At 32.9% G+C, this 22,941-nt stretch overlaps 1 protein-coding gene across 1 annotated transcript; it reads right to left on the bottom strand.

The window, feature by feature from the left end:
- Positions 1-1,148: 1,148 nt before the first annotated feature.
- wnd (Mitogen-activated protein kinase kinase kinase 13 wallenda) lies at positions 1,149-21,151 on the bottom strand. Its single transcript, XM_085941206.1, has 4 exons — positions 20,757-21,151; positions 18,165-18,543; positions 5,354-6,004; positions 1,149-2,611 (listed from the first exon to the last, which is right to left on the bottom strand). Exons 1-4 carry the CDS (start codon positions 20,986-20,988, stop codon positions 2,044-2,046), a joined length of 1,830 nt encoding a protein of 609 aa, XP_085797332.1. The 5' UTR covers positions 20,989-21,151; the 3' UTR covers positions 1,149-2,043.
- Positions 21,152-22,941: the final 1,790 nt, after the last annotated feature.

Raw genomic sequence — 22,941 nt, 5'->3', positions numbered from 1 at the left:
AATACCATTAATTCGAAATCGATGAGACCAAAAATCGAAATACAGTAAAACTTGAAAAAAAAAATTTGTAACAATGTTTCCGTTTTAGATTAATAATATCAGTGTTGACTATTATGGTTCTTTCATCGAATTGTTGGAAATCGCTGTGAATAGATTTTATAAATTTCGACGCAAATTTCAAATTAACCATGTTCTTATTAACAGGGGTTTACTGCATTACAAATTCCAGTCTCAGATATCAATACCCACAAAACCATAAATTTACCGTAATAAAATAACGCATACAAATATTTCACCGCGTGAAATGTTTCTATTGTGATCTAGTGGGTTATATATTTAATACAGATAGACATAACAGATATATCGTAGGTGTTTTGTAAAAAGGGCGAATTAACCAAAATACTATTTTACAGGAGGAGGATTTTAACTTTTGACATTTATTTGTTTATTACCTGTGGATGATTATAAATATCTAACAAGTTTATAATAACCCTTAGAAAGAATACTGTCATTATAATAGGCATTATTATATAATATTTTAAAAGGCCTAATATGTCACATTCGCTTTTTATTCGTAATTTTAATTAATTTAATTTTAGTCAATTATCGTATTTAAGTACTTTCCAGTGGAGATACAAATTCGCCGTTTTTACACAACAAAGCTAGTGAGTGGGGTACATATTCTATTTTCATTAAAATCTCGATTTCGCCAAAATAGTTATTCGCCCTTTTTACAAAACACCGACGATATATTATATGATTTTATACTGTTTAGAAATTAGCTATTTCCTTATGTAATACTATATTAGTTGTCATTTCATATGAAAATATCATAAAATCTATGTACAGTACTATTTATAACCTTGATTATCTGGACTAATTAGGGATATAGATAGGCCGAACAACAATAAATCTTGATAATGAAAAACAGTTTAACAATCCATATTATACTCATTACTGTTTAATAATAATCGGAAATAATACAAAATCTATTGTCATAGAGAAATCTGGTTAATTGGGGTCTGAATAATTAGAATTTAAATTAAAATTCCATCACGTACCTTCGGTCGATAGTATTAATATTCTATTTCATAATATAGACTTACCATATTTTACGGTTTGCAAAATGTAATGTTGAACCTTTTTTTGTATAAAATTTAGGAGACCTTTTTATTAGCATTCCTCCCAAAGAATCTGTCGAAATATTGAGTTCAGACGTTTTTTTGAAACCAGAAATTGATTAGTGGGTGGTGGATAGAAAGTTTTATATTTCATAACTTAATTTGATTGAGATGCGTGCTAAGTTTCAAACTGGGACACAATGATAAATTAACCGGGACTTCAGGATGGATCCTCAAACCGGGATCTATGGTAAACCTAATTATATATGTATATTTGAATATATAGTAACATACAATCACAGTTATTCTCTTAATCATTAAGGCCATGCATTAGTTGAGGCACGGTCTAAAAAGATCGTTGCTAGGCGATGTGCGGATTGCGGGTCGCGGGTGAAAATGACGCCTGTCAAACAAAATATTATTTCTCATATAAATCCAACATACGTCCATTTTATGTTCTGTTTATTATTCTATTAGTATCAATAATAATATATTCATTGACATGTTTGCTTTTTAAAGTAAATGGGTAAAGTTTTTAGTCATCTTTACACGATTTTAGAATTAATTGGCCCGTCGCCATCACGCAGCAAAGTGACGTGCATCCGACTCCACGTTCTCTCAATGAATGCGAAGCAAGTACAAATTTTCGTCGCGCGTACAGTTGAACATTATTTGGCGTTTCACTGATGCGTCACCTTAAGTAGTGGAAGGCGAGTGTCTTTTTTTTGATTTGATTGAGGCAAGTGTTTCCTTGCTTCTGTCTAAAAAGGTTGTGGATTTAATGATTCTTTTTTGATAATTCGAAAACAATGAGTTGCGAGGATATGCTGTACTCTAAAACTCGTCAATGCTAAGCGAAGCAAGCATCACTGACTACCACCATTTATTTACTAATTAACATGTGATATTGCTAACATTCAGGTTACAAAGTGTTGTCATTTTTTATATTGAGATCCTGTAGAAGAGCTGCGGCATCGGAAGCCACTGTGCATTCGGCTGCCAGATTGCCATTGCTTTCGTCCTTGCACCGAATATGACCGGTCCCGTTACTTCCTCCAGATTGCGTCTCTTCAAGTGAAGTGGCTGTGTTGCCGTTTGGATGTTCATTATTCTGGCGGTCGGGAGATTTCAATGCCATATTTGACAATACAGTTACAGGTGACTTTTGATTGTTGAGTGCGGCGGGGGAGATTTCCTGAGCTGCTGGTCCATTCTTAAGATCCGTCTGTGTGAACACATCATTAGCAATTCTCTTTTTCCTTTGAATGTTTTTGTATGCTAGCTTACTGTTTGACTTCTTCTGAGTTTTCTTTTTGGGGACGAGTTCCATCTTCTGGCTAAATGATGTAAGGAATTTCATGTTATCGATACGACTGCATACGGAAACGGTCATATCTGGAGATGTAGATGTTTGCCTCAGGTATTGCGTTGATGGTTTCTTCAACACTGCGTCACATTTACACTGCTTCATAGCGACTGTGTTCTCACGGCTGAAAGAGAAAATAGAATAAATTAGATCATTAAATTTACTCTTCCTTCAAATCGCTGTTTCATACAAGAAATCTGAAGATAATACACATTTGTATCTACAGTGGAACCCTTATTTGAGATGCTCGGAATTCATGTTTTCCCGTCGCTTGTGTATAGTTTTTGCAGTGCCATTTCATTTTAGTACATTAATACCCCATTTTTATTTCTCGCAAAGTCATTGAAATGGATAATAAGGTGTCACGTGCGTTTCTATTTATGAACACGTCCGCAGTGCCCAAGCAAAGCAGCCAATTAAGGGTGGGCATATAGGATGTTTTGGAAATTGATGACAGTCGCATCCAAGAAAATTTGTCCAAAGAACAAGAGGTGACCTCAATTTCAATTCCAGCAAAAGAATATGCCATGAGGTATATCAAGGCCTAAAAAGCCATTTTAGTAGTATTGATGACATACAAAACGAAACCTTCAAATCGATTTAGAATATTTCAAAAGTTTTACATAAACTTGTCATACATATGCACCAAACAATTTGTATGACTGTTTTAACCCTTCTTACGTGGCAACTGACTTTAGTCATCCGCGCGTCAGCTGACTAAAGTCATTTCGATTTTTATTTGCCTAGTACTGCTTTCGGCCAGGCGCGAAAAATTCGAATATTGATTTAATTTATTCAGAAATCATCCTTCTGACATCTGTGGATGTATAGCCTAAACTTTTGTTCTAATTTAAATAAATATTTTTTGGGAGCGTGTCTCGGATAAAAAAAATACACTCATCGAGTCACTTCAAATTTGCCGCGTATATTGGCCGGATCGCTTCTCAGTGCATGTGCGCCGAAGACATTTTACTGACGCGTTTGTAACCATACGAGTTCGCGATATAATATGTTATATTGTTTTTTAGTGATTGAAAAATTATTTGGTGCGTAAACTGTTAAATAGAATATTCGAAAGTTAGATTGATCAAAGTGAATTTACAAATCAGTTTTACAAAAGGAATGCTTTTGGAGGTTGCATTCATTCGTCTAGCTGCTAGTATATTATCTGCGAGTCAATAGTTTCGGAAAATAATTTGAACAAGGTGTAATTTAAATATACGAGTCAGCGATTTAATATTTCTCTTTGTTTATCGTTGATTAACATTTTTAAAAACTATTATCTGGTTATACTATTAGGTAAAACGGACAAAAATCGTTTATTTACCCTAGTTATTAGTCATTTATAAAGAAAAGATATGTTAAGTGAATTGAATTAAGTGAATCAACATTTTCACACAATCGAAAATTTCTGTGTCGGAAAAATTAAAAACAGTTTGTGTTAGCTATGTATATTTTGTGAGTTCGATTTTTTGCGATTATTTTAAAATGAATATCGATGCTAATTTATGCGATGAAATGGGGGAAGCAATTCATGATCCTGATTCAGACTATAACTTGAGTGAAAATGAGTACTACGATGATTCAGATACTTCCAGTGCCCCATCAGAAAGTGCTAATAGCTCTAAAGAAATAGATTTTTTTTAAACATTTTTTGAATTCAAATATTATAATGGACAGAATCGTAATCGAAACAAATAACTACCTATTATACAGAAGACATTAAAAGACAAGAACCGTCGCCAAAATCACGAATGCATAAGTTTCGGAAGTATTTAAGATATGAGTCGTATAGTTCCTATATACGATAAATCCACTTTTGGTCAAAATTGAGATAATGATGACATTTTTTTCTACCGCCAGCGCTCCACAATTTGGTTCAGTTGATCGGTTCCTAAAGGCTATAAATTCATATGAAAAGAGAGTTTCAAAATCACGATGAATTCCTATTGGCGATAAATCCACAGTGCGGTTTGTTCCAAAGGCCGATAAGTCCATGCGACCTTGTAGACAGCTAATTAGTGAATATTTGTATAAAAACAACACACCACCATAATATAAATTCAATCATATGTTTTCATAATAAAAAATAGTATTAAATGAAAATATTTAGTTTGCCAACATATCATCAAAGTGGACTTATCGTATATAGGAACTATACGACTCATATGTCTGTTCCAAGTGCCATGTGCCATTATGTATGTGTGTATACCCGTGTTTTAGACAATATCATGAAAAACTTAATTATTGAAATTTTGAAGTACTAAAAAATATTACGTAAAAACATTGGTGTTGATTTCATGTGTTCTGTTTAGTGTAGGTATAGGTCACCATTAATTATCAAAACAAACTAATGATATTTAAAAGTGGGATGTAAAATAAATAAACATTTGTCAAAATTTATTAAGTGGTTTGGGTGTGATTTCTTATCAGATTTAGGCAATGAATGTTTATTTTCCCATGTATGTGAATGTTTATAGAGTCCCATAAAATATTAGGTTGTCATAATCATTTTTCAACTTGACACAGATTTTTTATGACTCTATTTGTGTATGTTTGACTGACATTAATTACGATTCATTGATGCTTAAAATCACAACATGCACTGTTGTATTAAACTGCTTTGAAAGGGAAAGAAAAAAAATAATTAAATTTTTTAAATTATTCCATACATTTACATTTTCTTGTCAGTCCCTTCATAAATGTAAGATTGGTTTTTACAACTAATAATATTACTTTACTTTTTGAATGACGATTCTTAATGTAAAATCTGAAAACTCCATAACATAATAATTCTTTTGATTATTATAAAATGGAGATAGATACTACTGTTATAATATATGAATGGATGACTACTTTTACTTACTCAGCAATTTCTTTTTCCCGTTGTTCAAGCTGCAGCAGCAAAGCATAAAATTCCATATACAACTCATTGGTCCGTTTCAGCTTTTGTTCATACATGTGTCTGACATCTTGGGCGTGTTTTAACTCTTGGTTCCTCCTCTGGACCAGGTCACTTTCAGTTTTATTAACACCTGTGCAAGTTTGCAACTGTTCCATATGCTGCTGGATTTCATTCCTCCAAGATTCCTGTGCTTCCAAGAACTCCTCTTTCGGCTGGTTTAAAATTTTATCACTAGCAATATCGAGATGTGCCATGATTATTTTAAAAGAGGGCCTGTTGCGAGGGGTGAGATTCCAACATTGTTTGATGAGCAGCTTGAGACCACCCGGACATCCATCGGGGATCGGCAAGGAGAGAGAGTCATTGCCAACGCCCCAAATGATTGCTGACGAGTCAACATTCTTGTATGGGATTTCACATGTTAGCAGCTCCCAAAGTACTACACCGAAAGACCAAATATCCACCTTCTCAGAGCACGGCTCTGTACGAATGACTTCAGGAGCCATCCAAGCTACGGTACCGGCAAAACTCATTATGGTGCTCATTTCGTTCCATTCCCTACTAGTGCCAAAATCACTCACTTTGACAATCTGATTATCGCCAACCAGGATGCTAAAAATAAAAAATAAAACAAAATTTGTGAATATCCTCACGTATAATCTTTTACCAACTGAGATATTATGCTTGAAAGATGTCTTTTATTTCAATATTTTGCACTCATGACTAGGGACCGGATTATTATGCTAGTGCATATTTTGTTAGGGTGTATGCACAGCTATGAGATTTGCACAGAAATCCGTTTTGAAAGACGCAGAATCCAAAAAAATAAGCAAAATACTGACAGATACGTGAAAAATTTGAATGCCAGAGCACAATATTGAAAAAAATATTTATATTTCGGACAAAAAAAAAATATATTATTTAGTAATAGTTAAGTGTGTCGTTTTTGTTTTTTAAAGTTGCGTATAGTTTACATTGCTTTTCTTATTCAACTATTTATACTTGTAAACAAAGTACATATTTTTTAACCCTTTATAGGGCAAATGTCAAAAACGGTTTATTTATCGACCACCTCATTTATGAGCTATAAGTCATACACTAAATATGGAAATATCAACCTTAGTGCTTTAAGACGTTGTCGAGAACATTCTCTGGTTATGAAATAAGCCATCTAATATGAAGTGTACGTCAATCGCTCGCAAAACATTATTCCAACGATTGGTCGATGTATCGGCCATTGCGCGTTTGCGGTCGCGACTCGACGAATTCGCGAGTGACACTAGACTTTGCAAGTCATTTTGTTCCCATTTATATTATGTGTTGTGAAAAAGGGTATGTACATAATTATTTAATATGCATTTATTTATTGATTTACATTATATTTTTTACAAATATATTATAATAGAGTACTTGTTTTATCATTTTATTGCCAAGCGGGAAGTACATAACCTCAAATTTGCAATTCGCACGGCTAACTTCTAGAATTATTTTAAACATAAAAAAGCGACTTAGGCAGTTGTGTATAGTTATATTTTATTGTGAATATAGTATACTATCATAAATATATTTTATTTTTACTCAGAATATTTGGGATCGGAAAAGTTCTTAAAATATCCGAGAAGAAATGGTGTTTTTTTGTTAGTTGTGACATCCATTGAATGCTAAAGTACTCAATAACTATCAAAATCGCAACTTTCATGGGGTTGTATTGTATTATATTTGACTGTAGAAGTAACATTATCATCATCAGCGTGGTCTATCCACTGCTGGATGAAGGCCTCCCCCATCATACTCCATTTTTCGCGGTCATTTCGTAATATGGTAATGTTGTATGTCGGTAGGTACTGTTACGATAATATGTTTTATTTTTTTTCAGTTCATTATGAGTAAATCTAAGAAAAAGAGCTGTAGATGTGCTTCTAGTACGGTTAGAGAGCCAAAACGCATATTTTATTTTTGTAAGCAATGTAATGTACTGTTTTGTTTACTATGTTTTGGAAAGTATTAAGTAAATGGGTATAAAAAAATAAAAAATGAATCGTACCTTTTCTTATGACTAGATAAATAATATTTACAAACATTATTTATTTGTTTTATTTGAAAAAAATATATCATAAAATCAAAAAAAAAAAAACACCTGAATGGGCACTGGTTGATAAAAAAACCACCATAAATTATAGTTTTTCCAAATTTATGATAGATATTTTTTATTTTTATATTGAAATTGTTTTAAGATATGAAATATCTGATGCAAAATGCTATAGATCGGTTTGAAATGAAGAAAAAAATGCTTTGCCCTATAAACGGTTAAATTGTAATTGATTAACTTTATATTGATTATTTGTGTTTTTTATTATTGTATTCTATTGATTAAGATTATTAATTTGTTATTCGATTTTTTAACTAATTATATTGGGTGAAGTGGGTAGGTATTTAAAATTTTTCCATAAAAATGTAAATTTTTAACTACATATTTTTTTGGTTTTAGTGCATATTTTAATGATTTTAAGTGCATATGTGCATGCATATAATCATGTTTTTTGTTGCATCTTTTTGTTGTTACTCATGACTATTCAATAATAAAATGTTTTCTCTACTTATCATTTCTCAAGAATTTTTTTCTATTGGTTTATTATCATTTTTTTTAAAACACGGTGTATTCTTTAGTTAAAATTAACAACACTTCTTCAAAGCTCATATTTTTTGAATAGAAAAAGAAAATTCAGTAAAATAGGCGTCTTATAGTATAAGATATTATCTGTGTCAATATTGTGGTAGAAAAACTATAGCAAAATAAGTTTTAAATAATATTTTGATAATATATAATTAAAAATAGTAATCCATACACTAAATACCACAAGTTTCGAATACAATTAGATATTTACAGACTTTTTTAACATATCCACGTAATATTTGGTTAATAATCTGTAACAAAAGATTCTATTTTGATAAATTATTATGCCTACTCGTAGTGATGGCTTAGTATTATTATAAGGGGGAGCCAGAAAATATGGTTACATAATAATTAATCTAATGTATAATTTCCATTATTATTGACAACTAGTAAATCCAGCTGCCTTAATAGACCTTGCAGATGCTTGGCATCCTAAAAGTAGTAGATTTTAATAAAATCATGAAATAAATCTAATCTATAAATCCACAATGGGGATCTCTATGAAGTAAGTAGTTTAGATGGCATTATGGTTATTTCATTGGGATAGATTTTTGCTCAGTTTGACATTACTAATTTGGCATGAGGATAGTTTTATTTTTCGCCCTACATTGTTGTAAACTAATCTCTTTTGATCTGTAGTTGCATCTTGATGCAAAAAAGGATGATTTGATAACAATGAATAGACCTTGTTCATCTGTTGTTCTTTGTTATCCGAGGATAGTTAGTATGGTATCAAAATATTGATTTTGTGCACTTTGACACATACTTGACCATGGCGATCAAAATTTAATGTGATAATCCCTCAATTGTTTGCCGAGGATCTAGTCGTCATTGAATTTCGAGGGTTGTCCTGACTTCCCTCTCTATTGCCCGATAAATTTTCTCTTGATTATTAATATTTTTCTATACGCTTTGTTAATCTTTCAGCGGCCCGTGACGTACGATTCGCGCCATAGTAGATTGTGCGACACACGCCCGTGACGTACGAATTATGTTTTCATATTTTCGCGCCTTTTAAAATGTCAAATCAACTTTTTCTCAATTTTGGTGTTGCTAGTGACATCTATGGAAACAATTCAATACAAAAATTGATTGAAATCTTGGGTAAAACAGAGACTACTGATATATTTCGATTCTACGAAATTAGGGCTGTCAAAATTGGGAAATCCCAAACTATTTATTGGTGGCTATTTCTGCCCACATTTTTATTGTTGAACGCGCGCGCTCGGAATATTTCATTGTTGTGAATTATTTCACATGCGAATGATCATTTTTCAGTTATTTTAATTTTGTTTTGAATATACAAGTTCTATAACCACGTTTTATCAAAAATTCTGACATTTATTGTGTTATTTTAATGTGTATCGAAGTTTTTTACGTGATATTTTTGTAGAACTTTATGTGATTGCTTCGATGTATTTAGTTTTATTATAAATAGACAACATTTCATTGAATATTACTTCAGTGTTAATTTTTTAGTGATTTTAAGTTATTTTACATGAGTTTTTTGACGATTTGTAATCAAAATGGATGAGCATTTGCCATATTTCAACATGGGCCACACGTTATATATTGATAACTGGTATAGTAGTCAAACACTGTTCAAATTTTTGCATGAAAATAGCACAAGTGCTTGCGAGACAGTAAGACGGAATAGACTCGGGATGCCAAATTTCACCACCAAATTAAAAAAAAAAGGTATCGTTTCACACGGACGATATGATGGCTCTTTCTTGGAAAGATAAAAAAAATGTGACAATGTTGACCACTTTGCATACCAATATTACTAAGCCGACAGGAAAAGTCGATTACAAATCGAAAGAACCGATTGTGAAACCTGAGTGCATAGTAGATTATAACAAAAACATGGGTGCAGTGGATCATGGTGAAATGGTCATTTCTTCCGTCACATGTGCCAGAAAAACGATCAAGTGGTACAAAAAGGTATTTTTTCACCTTATTGATTTGTGTCTGCTGAATGCCCACGTCATCCACCAAGAAAAAACTGGCAAGAAGCAACCCTTGGGAGATTTTGAAATACATGTCCCGGAACAGTTGATCGACGATCAGAAGACTGAAGCACGGCAGAATTTGAAACGGAAGGCTTCATTGCCAGCTAGGCTAATCGAACTCCATTTTTTGGGTAAAATTCCGTCGACAACAAAAAAAACCAATGCTACTCGACGATGGTATGTGTGTTTCAGTTCTAAGACTGATAAAAAACGTAAAGAAACTAGATATTTATGTAAACAATGTGACATTGTTCTATGTTTCGAGCCTTGTTTTGAAATTTTCCATACGGAAGAAAACTTTTAGTGTTTTTTTGAAGTTTAGTACTTCTTTAGGCGCGTTTGGGAAAACAGATCAGTGTATTTTTGGCGTGTGACAAAGTTGCGCGCGCAAATGTAACGCATTAATTTGGCATGGTACGGAAGTTTTGTCCGCCGATGCGACATAATTAACACTGTTAATTTATATTCGTCAAACTTTATTTATATTGGAGTGTATATTTATTTTTCATTGTAAAGGTTGTATATCAAGATTTGAGGCTATATTATTTATGTAAGTTATATTTATGAGTAAAATTATATATCAATAAATAAATAAATTTTGTGAATGTTGAGTTGGTAAATAATTCAATCAATGGTATGTTGTAAATTTACAATATTTAGACACTTCATACACAAAAATACATATTTTTACGGTTTAGGATAATATTTGGCATATAATTGTTGAAGACAATAATAATTATTATGTTTCATCACAAAAGCCAATATCACGTTTCAGTTAAACCATTAAATAGGCTGTTTTACTTTTGATTTGTAATAAATTATTATTGTTAAGACGGTACATCAGTGAAACGGCAAATAATTTTCAACTATAGGTGCGACGAAATTTTGGGCTTCCTGGCAATCGGAGAGTGAACGTCGAGCTGTGAACACGTCAATTTGTTTCATGATGGCGTAAATATTTTTATAAAATTTCTTTATTGTAAATATTCATTGTTGTCTGTTTGGTGAAGTTTTTTTTATTCGTGAAACTATTTTTTTTGAAGTGAAACAATTTGTGGCAACCCTAATTCTTGTGCAAATAATATTTAAATCGTAAATCTGTCATCCTATCATGATGACAGATTTACGAGATTTCGTATGAATAATTTGTTTTTGGAGCTTGTCATGACATCGTATCAATGTGAGTGCTATATTTTTTTATTTTTATGCAGGATTTTTTATTTTATTGAATTATATAATTCTTGGGCCCTGGTAGTATAAACTCTGTATATCGGCCAGGCTGCTAAAAGGTTAATGGCTTTGGTGGCCTTCCAAGCATCCAAATCTTGATTGAAAAAATAAACAGTCTGATGTGGCCTTCGTCATTCACAAATCAATACTAGTCTTCACGGTAAGACGTTCTTAACCCATTGGAGACAAGGTGGTTTTTGCAGGATCACTTAAAATGGCACACTAATTACTAAAATTAACATAACTTATTGATTATACATTTAGCTCAAATAAACCTTTTAAATATTTATAGGTATTGAATTCTTCTAATATTTATTTATATTTTAAGTCAATTATGTGTACTGATGGAATCAAGAAACATGTCAAATATAGTTTTCTGTGTTTAGCCTTTTAAGTATAAAATCCATGTAAATGATAGCAGAAAGATAACTAAAACTGGAGTTAAATATAATATTCTTTTAAGATATTTATAAGATGGAGGGCCATTACGTTTTTTACTGTCCCAAACAATTATAATTATTTTGACAAATTTAAATAAAAATAGATTTTATAAATCAAACAATTCTTAAAAAATATATCAGACTTTATATAACTAACATCATAAAAATGATAGCTACATCTATTATTAAGTAATTTCAACTTCAATAAAAAAATTCTAAATATAATGAAAAATGTTTGATTTTCACCATATCCTGCATTCTGTAACAGCGGTGCCATATTGGCAATGATTGTCTCCGATAGGTTAAGGATATTTTCCCGTAAAGAAAATCAGCAGAAGCTGCCATTCAAAAATTGTGGCTGTTGGAATCACAAACAACAATGTTCAATAGGACTACACGGAATTTTGTTGACTGCTCCAACAGAAGCTGTCATTATTTCGATTGAGTTACAGTGGAGTTATGTCGGCCAGATGATAGGTGGGTAGGTACTGTGTAAGCAACAAAGTGAAAAGCTCCGCAATCTTTAAAAAAAATTATGAGTACGTAATATTATTATAACAAAGATTAGTTAAATGAAATTGATAATCAAATAAATAAAACAATAAATGTGCTGTATTTAAAACGATGTAATGTGTACTATTTTATTGATATTTCTGGGTATGCTCCGCATCCACAATATATATGGACCGCTCGCTTCACACCCTATTCTCACTAAGGCACCATTAGTGGTTGGGGTTGCGAATATTCCTAAGATTATTTTAGGAAATTTTAAGATTATCATTATAAGAAATTGTAAATGAAATTCTCGAAAATATAATACCACATGCTAGATAATCCTTGTCAATTAGCCGTATATTTAAAAAATAATTATTTGGGAGCAGTGAGCAGTGTGAATGTTGACATGTAATTGTGCAAAAACCAGAAACACTCAAATGACACTCAATCACATTCATTAGCGAAATGGTTGCAGCCAACAATAACATATAATAATAACGGAAACTCGTCTCGTGCTATATACCATGGTATATAGCACCATAAATACTCCGGCAGAACTGGAAAAATAAATTCAAAACAAAAATATCACAATTCTTGAGAATTGAAAAAAGTCATATCACTATAGTTAAAAGCATGGCAAGAGATTGACATTGAAGAAGAATTTGTGCATGGAATTATGTAACTACATAAATTTCACCACTGCATATTACTAAGAACTTGATAATAAAATAACACTGAAATAATATTTACAGTATTTACATGATATGGAATCATGATTGAAGACATGTAAACAAATATTTTTATTGATTTCGCTACGTACTGATTACATAATTATTAATATGCTGGAAAATCTTTTGATAAACATTCTGTTTAAATATTACATTTTATCGATGAATATAGATGAAAGTACCTACTTTGTTTTTCACACGTTTGTCAAAAGTCAACAAGTCAATAATAACAAGATTTATTATAAACATTTGAAAATTTTCTCAATAAATGATGAAAAACACTCATAATCAATGTTCCCTGGGGTCAATTCGCATGTGAATCAAGGCCTCCTGGTACGATAATGTTAAGATTGTAGACCACAATGTGATTTTCTAAATTATGTATCTAAAAACTAGAATTGGACTACAGAATTGTTAGAAGATGAAGATATTTTTCCTGGAGTTTTCTAAATAGTGAAGACATTAAGTAAAAAAACAATTAACCAGTAAACTTGAGAATTAATATTTCAATAAAAACAGATTTGTTTCAAGCTTGAATCACTGTAATTATATGAAAGGAAAGATACCCATGTGATTTAAGCTACATCGGCTGTGACAACACCAACTTAATGAATAATACAGATTACTGGATGATATCAAATGCTAAAAGGCCAACTACACAAGTGACAATAATTGCAAACATTTTAGTACGGAAAAAAACAATGAATTCACAATGCAATCAATTTAAGTTTGAAATGTGTTTACCTCATTTATTAAATTAAAACATCCAAAAAGAAAGCTTAGGAGGCATTTTTTGACATGCTGTTTTGTCAGCAAATAAAAAAGCAAAAGAGCAAATAAAATGATGTGCAACACACATAAAATCGCAAACAAATCACTTGACCATTTTTGTCTTTTGACAGTTGATATCTTCAGAACGCCTGCGCAAATCGACTAGTTCAAATCAAATCAAATCAAATTTATTTATTTTACATATAATGAACATAACAAATTACAAATTCAAAACGTTCACGACATGACATAAAATAAGTGTTAATACATAATTTTTAGCTAACCGGCAACCGTGGAGTTTCCACTCTCGACACCCATTCTTTTATGAATGAGTGAAGTGGCCAGTTATCCGCCCTCAAAACAGTGTCCGTGACATCAGAAGGGATACCTACCTTGAAGGATGCGTAGTCCCCCCTTGATTTAATTTTCACGACTGTGAAATCAGCGGTACATAACTTATTTAAATAGGTTAAAACATCAGCCGTTCATTTCAATATTGCAATTAAAATTTTAATAAATTTAATTTTTGGCGCACATGACATTCAACACTGCGCAATAACAGGAAGAAAGAAATTGAGATAAACTGCACAAAACATTTCAAAGAAAATGTTTACACACACTAAAAACATAAAAATATCAAAGACATTAATAATATACAAACTATATTTTAAAGGATATAGAGATCAAACCATGCCAAATGTTAAGTCAATAATGCATTTATAACAGTAATATAATTAGAGCAATTATTCTGATATTTTATGTACATACTCGGAAGTAAATAATTTTTTTGACATTGATATTTTTACTGGTGAGTAGATCGGAGTTAGACTAGGCCGCCAATAAAACAATTTAACATACACTTCGAGCTTGCCACAGCAAGCAATTTGCGTATGTGATTATCATCAGCTAAGTGAAATTTTAGTTCGACAATGCATTTCTATTGCTATTCCCTCCATAATAACTCGTATACTACAATTTGTAATTAATGGATTTTCGCAGCAAACTGATAATATTGTTTACTAAAGATTGGACAACATATCGTCGCGTAAGAAACAACACCGCGTAAGTCCCCATTTGGCGGTTTTGAGTTTTGAACAACATTCGGTAGGTAAAAAATTCCTACACCGTGTTCCTTCTATGGAAAAATTCCATTGACCAATCACGAGATGTTATAGTAATAGCAGTATCACCGCGTAACTCCATGGCTCGCGACTTTGTTAATAAAACCGCGGATGTCAATGGATCAGTCTGTTTCCGTACGCCGCGGTGACCACAGGTGAGTGTCCATTAAGTTTTTGTATTTATAGCATTATTCAAACTGATTCATTATAAAGTTAATTGCTAATATGGTAGATACTTTACTTATAAATATTTAACTGCATTATATTCAAACCATTATAGTCAGTTTTTCGACCATATAAAAATGTTGAAAGACTTCAGCGGTGTTTACTTTATAATATTTATAATATGTTTCACGGACTTCCGCTGTCACATCATAGTTTATTCACATCCCATCACCGTATTTGATTATTATGATAATATATTTACAAATCTTGATTTTTAATGTCTTTAAGACGCGATTTGGTCAACACATAATAATATTTTATAGAGGTCTATACTTTAACACTTATTTGGATTATGAATTTAAAATATTTTGCAAATATTATTTGTAATAGATTCATTTTTATTTTAGGTCCAGTGATACATTTATTCCACAAAAAAAGTTTTAATGTATGCCTTTGAGTCCGACTCCGACATGCCATCAAGTGAAGAGAGAGAAATTGACGATTTGAACTCATCCGAAGACTTATATTAAGAAAATATTGACTATATAAATTTTGAAAATCTGCTTTGACGAAAAATGCTCGTATGTCTCCAAAAAAGAAAGAGGAAACACGGTTCCTTCTGCAGTTTTTTGACAAACTGCCGAAATTACCGTCTCATTATTGTTGACAAACAACTTCAAGGCTATATTTGGAGCCGATTATTACAAGTATGTCGCAAGTGTACGACTTGTAAAAACAGGAATGCGACAGTGATGGACAGAGGACAACAGTTAGTAGATGGTTGTTCGACAATAATTTCCTCAAACAAAATTTAAGTTTGTTTAGGCCAAAGAAAGATGAGTGTGATTTATGTTGCTCTCACAAATAGTGCAACACCTCAGACACGATATGGAGTGAGCATAATAAAAGAAAAAACCTCGCCGAAAAATATGCTGACAAAAAACTTGCCATCTTAAGCCAGTGCCACGTTTTCACTCAGGATCTCCAAGCCGTGAAGTTAGCTCCACAATTTCAAGCCAGCTCTCTTTATTTTAAAACTAAGTTATATATTCACAACTTCACTATGTTTAATTTAGAAAACCATGACGCAACTTGTTATTGTGTCGTCAGTGTTTGTTACTTGTATTATAGATTGTGTACCAACAGAACTTAAGAAAAAAGTACTTCCAATCATTTTATATTCAGATGGTTGTGGTTTTCAGAATCGAAACGTGGTACTAAATAATGCTCTGCTTAATTTACCGATGCGTGGAATTACGATAACACAAAAATATTTAGAAAAAGGTCACACGTAAATGGAGTGCGATTCAGTGCACAGCACTATAGAGTGCAAGCTAAAAAATAAAGAGATTTTTTTGCCTAACGAGAAAAAATCCTAAACCATACATCGTTCACCTATTAGATTATAATTTTTTTAATAATTATTCCAATAAAAGCAAATTCTTTTATGATTCCATAAGACCAGGAAGAATGGTTAACGACACTACCGTAGTGGACTTGAGAGTTCTTCAATATGGTGCTTAATATGGACGGTTACATTAAGTACAAACTGAATTATGAAGATGAATTAATGGACCTACCTCGAAGATCAAAATCCCTCTCAGCACTTCCGCAAAACAAATCTGCCTAAACTATACAATCGGGGCTTGCCAATAAAATAATCCATATGGAAACACCTCCAGGAATTAAAAAATGTGATGCCTTCTGACTGTCATAGTTTTTACGATTTATTACCCCATGAGTGAATTATTATATTACAATGTGCATACCTATAGAGGAGTACATCTTTAGTAATACTTTCTAAATGTAGTTTTTCTTTTTTAGATTATTTTTTTTAACAATAATTATTAACACTACCTGTCTAGTGGTTGGGCATGTCAACAATCGAAGAACGTGCATGAGGCAATGCATGAGTGAGGAGGAAGCAACATTTATATGTTTAGATTTTAACTAAAATGTGAGGCGATTGAATTTGAAAAAAAAGTTTCGTTTTTTAACTTATATTTTATTATTAACATGGTAAATGATAACCTGTTACCTATGTGTTAAAGATTATAAGTTTTATGTTGAATTCACTATTGTTTTTTGGATATTTTTTCTATTCTTTAATAATCCGTTTATTTTATTTTTAACACAAGATTGTTGGCTTAATTTAACGAATTAATATGTTTTTTTCCACACAAACAGCATTTTTTTAGTCATAAAAATATTTTTTTGTAGTAGTGACTATTAATATTATAAGAGGCAACACAGCATATGTCATAAAAATGCAAAATCCGGAGCGAAAATATTGCGTAAGTCCCGCAACAACTTAACCAAGCACTTTCGAAACCAAATATTAATGCAAAATGCTGTGTCTTTATCAATTGCTCTATACGCTCGACTTATACATTCTCCATTGGGATCACATTCTTCCATGAAGGGCAAAAATTTTTCAAGATGCACAAAGGCTTCATTCATATTTTTGATTGTCAATATTTGAAGATATATTTACACAATTTTATATCGTTCAAACGGCCGATTAAAGCAAAAGATTCGCCGCTTTCAGAGTAATTAATTATTTCTATCTTTGTCTCGGCCGTATGAAGTTTATGGATCCTTAATTTCTCTTTGTTCGTATCAACACTGAATTTTCTTCGTTTCTCACTCACGTTTTTAAATTTATAAGGACGAAATATTTACATAAACAAATAAACTGGCAAAACGCACAACGCATCGGCAAACATCCTAACGCAAGATTGTTGTTTATGTATGAGAAGGTGACAGGGAGCGGTGGAGAGAGCAACCGCATAGAAGCGCACAGTTTTTGCAATATCTAAATTATTTAAATTTTAAGAAACGAACTAAATAGCGAATTGTACAAAAGTTGAGAAGCAGCCTGTATGTTCAGTTGTACTCAACATTTGAAAATAGTTTACTTAAATTTACAATTATAAAATGTATATTCCTTTTGCTTTCGCCTATCAGTCAATAGTCAATTACATGTTTATCATAATAAGTTAGCACAAGGCTACAAAAAGTGTAACATGTTTACAAGTATTAAAAATGAAAATCTAAAAGAATTCTTACCTAGCTGTTATAAATTGATTCTTACCATTATCGATTTAAATCTAAGAATCAAAAAGTAAAAACGTACTTGGGACTTTTCAAATCTCGATGAATAATTTTATGGGAATGCAGATAGGCCATCCCTTGTGCGATTCCCTTCGCCCATGTGATGAAAATCTGCGGACTCAAGGCATCTCCTTCTCTCAGCATGTTGTAGAGCGGGCCGTACGGACAATACTCCATCAAGATGCAGAAGCACGGTTCCTGAGTGCAAACTCCCGTAAACTTAACAATGTTTTCATGGTCCAGTTTCCTCAGATGTTTTATGTCAGTCTCCTTTTGGTCTTTCACCTTTTTCACAGCAATTGTTTGCCCTTTTAATTTCCCGCTGAAAACAGCACCCTGAGCACCAGAACCCAGCCATTGAAGATCACTGATGGCCTCGAATGGTATATCCCAGGAATCGCCTAAAACAAAGTAAGACACGCCAATGTTAATTCAGTAGAGATAGGTACATAACTTTTACACCATGACCCACACTCATCATCATCAGCCTGAATCTATCCACTGCTGGATGAAGGCCTGTTCAAGCTGCTTCCACTTATCTCGGTCCTGTACGTTGCGTTGCCATGTACTTCCGCAGAACTTTAACATTTCATCAATCCAGCGGCCTCTAGGTCTACCTTGCGGACGTTTTGTACCTCTTGGATACCACTGGATGACTAAATTCGTCCAACGATTGTCTCTTCTTCTAGCAATGTTCCAGCCCATCTCCATTTGAGGCTTTTAATGAAATCTATCACATCGCAAACCCTTGTTTGCTTCTTTATCCACTCATATCTCTTTTTGTCCTTTCGCGTTATGCCCAGCATGCACCTCTCCAGACTGCGTTGTGCTGATAATTTGCTAGGTCTTCTCTATCATCTTTTTTGTGAAGAATCGGGAGTACAGTTTTCCGCATTTCTATTTCTCTGAAGGGTGGGCAAAGGCTGACTACAGCCTCAATGAGGTATACTGATGGCAATAGGTATACTTCTAAAAAATGTTGAGACACCACTGTCCAAGAAAGTCAGCAAATCCTATCTCCAGCCTCCGCACGGTGTCCCCCGGGCAATGCAGATAATGTGCATTATAATGCAGCATATCTGTAGCTAATAGAGAAGGGTGCAAGGCGAAACTCTAACGCCTTAAAACGAGAGACCTTTGGCTACGGGAAGGATGACTACACTGTATGTCTTTTCATAAAATGTCAAATCCTGCTAAGTTTGTTAATTAAGTAAAATTAAACCGGAGGTTGATTCGCATTTCCTAATAATTGTCTACTACCATGAATAAGAAAATTATTCTATTTGCAGTCCTAAATGTGATTGCTGGTTTTATGAGAATGGCGGAATATGGAGGTTACCGACTTTGAAGCTGACAGCCTCAAATATTCGAAAAATAAAACTATTATCGCAAAAGTGACAAATCAGCAAAAAATCAGGTCAAACTGACATTAAAGCGAAAGTCTGTCTATCCTAAATACCTATTACAGTGAGTATGATGATCAAGCACCCCAAGTCAAAGTGTATTATTAGATTTATTTAATTATTATATTAACATCCACCACTGTATGGTTGAGCGCCAACCTAAATTTAATGTCTAGCGACACAGCTGGCTCCCTAGTTCAAGATAAATATAATATTATATAAGGTAAACCTTATATCTTGCTTGAAGCTGATTGGTATCAAAACTTATCTGCAAACATACTCATAATAGACAGTTACTAATAATTAATTGAATACATAGTTGCCACTCGCCTCTAGAATATGTAGTGATATGAAGAATAATATCTTCCAATTAACTTAATCAATTAACAATCTACAAAGGCATTGGGTCACCCAAATTTTAGAAATCCAAGCATTTACTTGATATGAGGGCACTTCTTTTGGTGTGTTGATACTTATTTCAAAAATTTGTAACAAAAGAATATCTGAAATGGATCTCCAACACACCTGACGAACAATGTCTGATATTTTTTTTATATAATACCTACCATAGATACTGGAATGACAACCGTAGTATTTTGGAAATTGCAACACTCTGAATTTCTTTTTTCGGGAACTGTTCCTATTCTCCTGTCATTCCTAATCACCCCGTTTTACGTTATTGATAAAAACAGATATTATAAAAAGATGAAGATATTAAAAAAAAAAAAGCGGGAAAATTGAAAATTATTGGAACACATAAGTTTGCATAATATGATTACAAAATAGAATAGGTAGGTATATGTAGTACCATACATATTAGGTACAAAATTATCTCGTATTCCTCCATTAACATTTCTACGCATTTAAGAATTTGGATAATACCGACCCCAACAGTAATAATATCGAAAAATTACTTACTTTGGGTGTCATACAAATTAACCATTTGAATAGTTTTATTGACAGTGATACAAATGTCACGAGCGGGAACTTCGGCAGTTATATCGATCTTTTAACAAGACAGATTACACGCATTTGGCGGACTAAATAATTTCCTGCGATAGATGCGTCGCGATTAGCAAATCTGATAAGCAAGATTTTCCTGTCAGAGGTCAGCAGCTGACCAAACAATATTCTACAATTGACCCCTTTATCAGACTGGAAAGGAAGTAATGACCTTTATTGGGTGATAAAAAATATTGCAACATTCATACCTTTGCCTTGCCTGAGATTGGATGGCCTATTCACTAATGACAGCATGGGCCACATGCACGACCAAAGCCCATCGACCCAGCTACCAATCTTGCTCTCATTATCGAGATCCATAACATCATTCGAATCACTGTCATCAACATTGCTTTGGAAAGAATTGTCTTCGTCGGAAACTTTGGTGTCGGTAACTGGTTCTGGCTGGAATAATTGTATATCAGAGCTACCCGACTCCATGATTGCTCTGATAACAATTGAATTACTGTACAATTATTTGTTTGACGTTGACACTTAGGCCTATCGTCCAACAAATACAAGATTTTCTATTAATTATTGCAGTAAACAAACTTCTGTAACCAAAATTACAATAATGGCCGACAGCCGATGTTAGTCTATGGCCGACGAATGAAGCTAGCTAGTGCTGCCATCATGTTGCCATTTTCACTTCTAACTAAAAATTATAATTTCCCCATCATCGTAATGTCTTATCGAATATTTTTTTTAACTTTGTTAGTTAATCTGCTGGAAAAAGTGGATTTGCTTCTTGTCACCCGACCAACATGTCTATGTGGCGGAGAACTACAGTATACAAACTCCATTCTCTGGGAATGTGCTTTGAAAAAACAGGATGCACAAATCAGCTATTGGGCCCACCGGGCTGTCCTACCTGGTTACAAGGGTCAATTAATATTGTTACCTTATAATTATTAGCATGTTAACTAAATGCTCCGCGGCGAAACGGATAATTATTAAAATAATTGCGGCGTCTTATTGCGGAAGTGAAGATTTCTTCAGATACAGTGCGAAATTTTTACGGTGATAGGCGGCGGCTTGGAGAACTACATCCCCTCCACTCGCGTTTCAGTACTTTCAATACTTCGAAATCTAAAACCATAGACAAGATACAACACGAGCGCCGCCGCCAGGTCTCACGTTAAAGATTTCAAGTCAGTTTTTATGTCCTTATTGCTTTAGTTTTTGTACTATTATTTATCATTTATTTTTGTTAGCCCACCATACTACTCTCTCCCATGGGCACTTTTTATTAGAAAGGTTAACTCAGTTTAAGAAAATTTGAGTGTGTGGGTATCTGATCCTGAAACATACTGATATCCTCATGTGGGCGGGCGGTTTAGAAGGGTTTATGTTGGTGTTGTCTAAGATAATTTATATTAATTAATGTATATTGATCTGGACTATGCATTACACTGCATACGGCAGAAGCAAGGGCCCCAAACTATAAATATAACAGCAATAAAATTATCATTGCATTGTAGATTAAACGTTACTTATCGAAAAAATCAACAATACGATTGCTAATAAACCTTTAAAATAACATTATGACATTAATGTTGTTTTATGACTAACCACACCAACATACGCCAGTTTGTGAACGAACTAAACACAGCAAACCATTAATAATTGATTGAAATGCAACAAAACTGTTTACGAACATTTACATACCTACCTAACTAACGGATCACTGCCAGAGGTGACATATTATCTTGTTAGTAGCTAATATTCCGTCTAATCAATTAATTTTAAAATAGGACACATACTGATATTTATCCAAATCTAGCATACAAAAAACGATAGGCGGCAGGCTGCCGCGGATAGCCGCAAGGCGGCCTGCCGCAAGTGCGTATGGGCACTAAATCCATTTTTTTCAAGAAAAATTGTTTTACACATACAACAAATAATAATTGGTGAGTTAATTAGTGTTTAAGTTATGTATCTCAAGATTAGTTTAAAAAAACATATATCAAAAAACCTTATTAGAAGTCTAATCTAATCCACAGTCATATAGGTACATACTAGCAAGGATGCGGAATTCCGATGGTAGTGCTATTTCATTACTAACTTTGAATGCAACTGTTTAAGCAGTTTGCTGTAAATGGACATTTTCAATTTAATATTTTCGTTTATATTAAAGTGTTTTTTTTCATTAATTTTCATAAATGATATTTTTTTCAAGATTTTTTCTGAGGTGTTTTCAAATTATGTATGAGAATGATGATAATTACCCATCGATATTGAATAATACGGATATAGCCATTGAAACACACCAGTTGACATTGATTATGTAAGAATTTGGTGAATATATTATATTCATGGCCTTTGAAAGAATGAAATAAATCTATTACTACATTATGAACACAATTACAAAAAGTATACATACGAGTATAATCC

Source organism: Rhyacophila brunnea, unplaced genomic scaffold (assembly GCF_057557595.1).
Source record: "Rhyacophila brunnea isolate RB1 unplaced genomic scaffold, BYU_Rbru_1.0 scaffold_1, whole genome shotgun sequence".
Lineage (NCBI taxonomy): Eukaryota > Metazoa > Arthropoda > Insecta > Trichoptera > Rhyacophilidae > Rhyacophila > Rhyacophila brunnea.
This window is presented reverse-complemented; position numbering and strand designations above follow the sequence as displayed.

What these genes read in the sequence shown, in the direction of transcription:
- wnd (XM_085941206.1), bottom strand. Translation starts at nt 20,988, where the DNA reads ATGGAGTCGGGTAGCTCTGATATACAATTATTCCAGCCAGAACCAGTT. An exon ending in CGAGATTTGAAAAGTCCCAA is followed by an intron (nt 6,005 to 18,164) that starts GTACGTTTTTAC and finishes TTTTATTTTTAG; the next exon opens with CATCCTGGTTGGCGATAATC. An exon ending in CGGGAAAAAGAAATTGCTGA is followed by an intron (nt 2,612 to 5,353) that starts GTAAGTAAAAGT and finishes TTTCTCTTTCAG; the next exon opens with CCGTGAGAACACAGTCGCTA.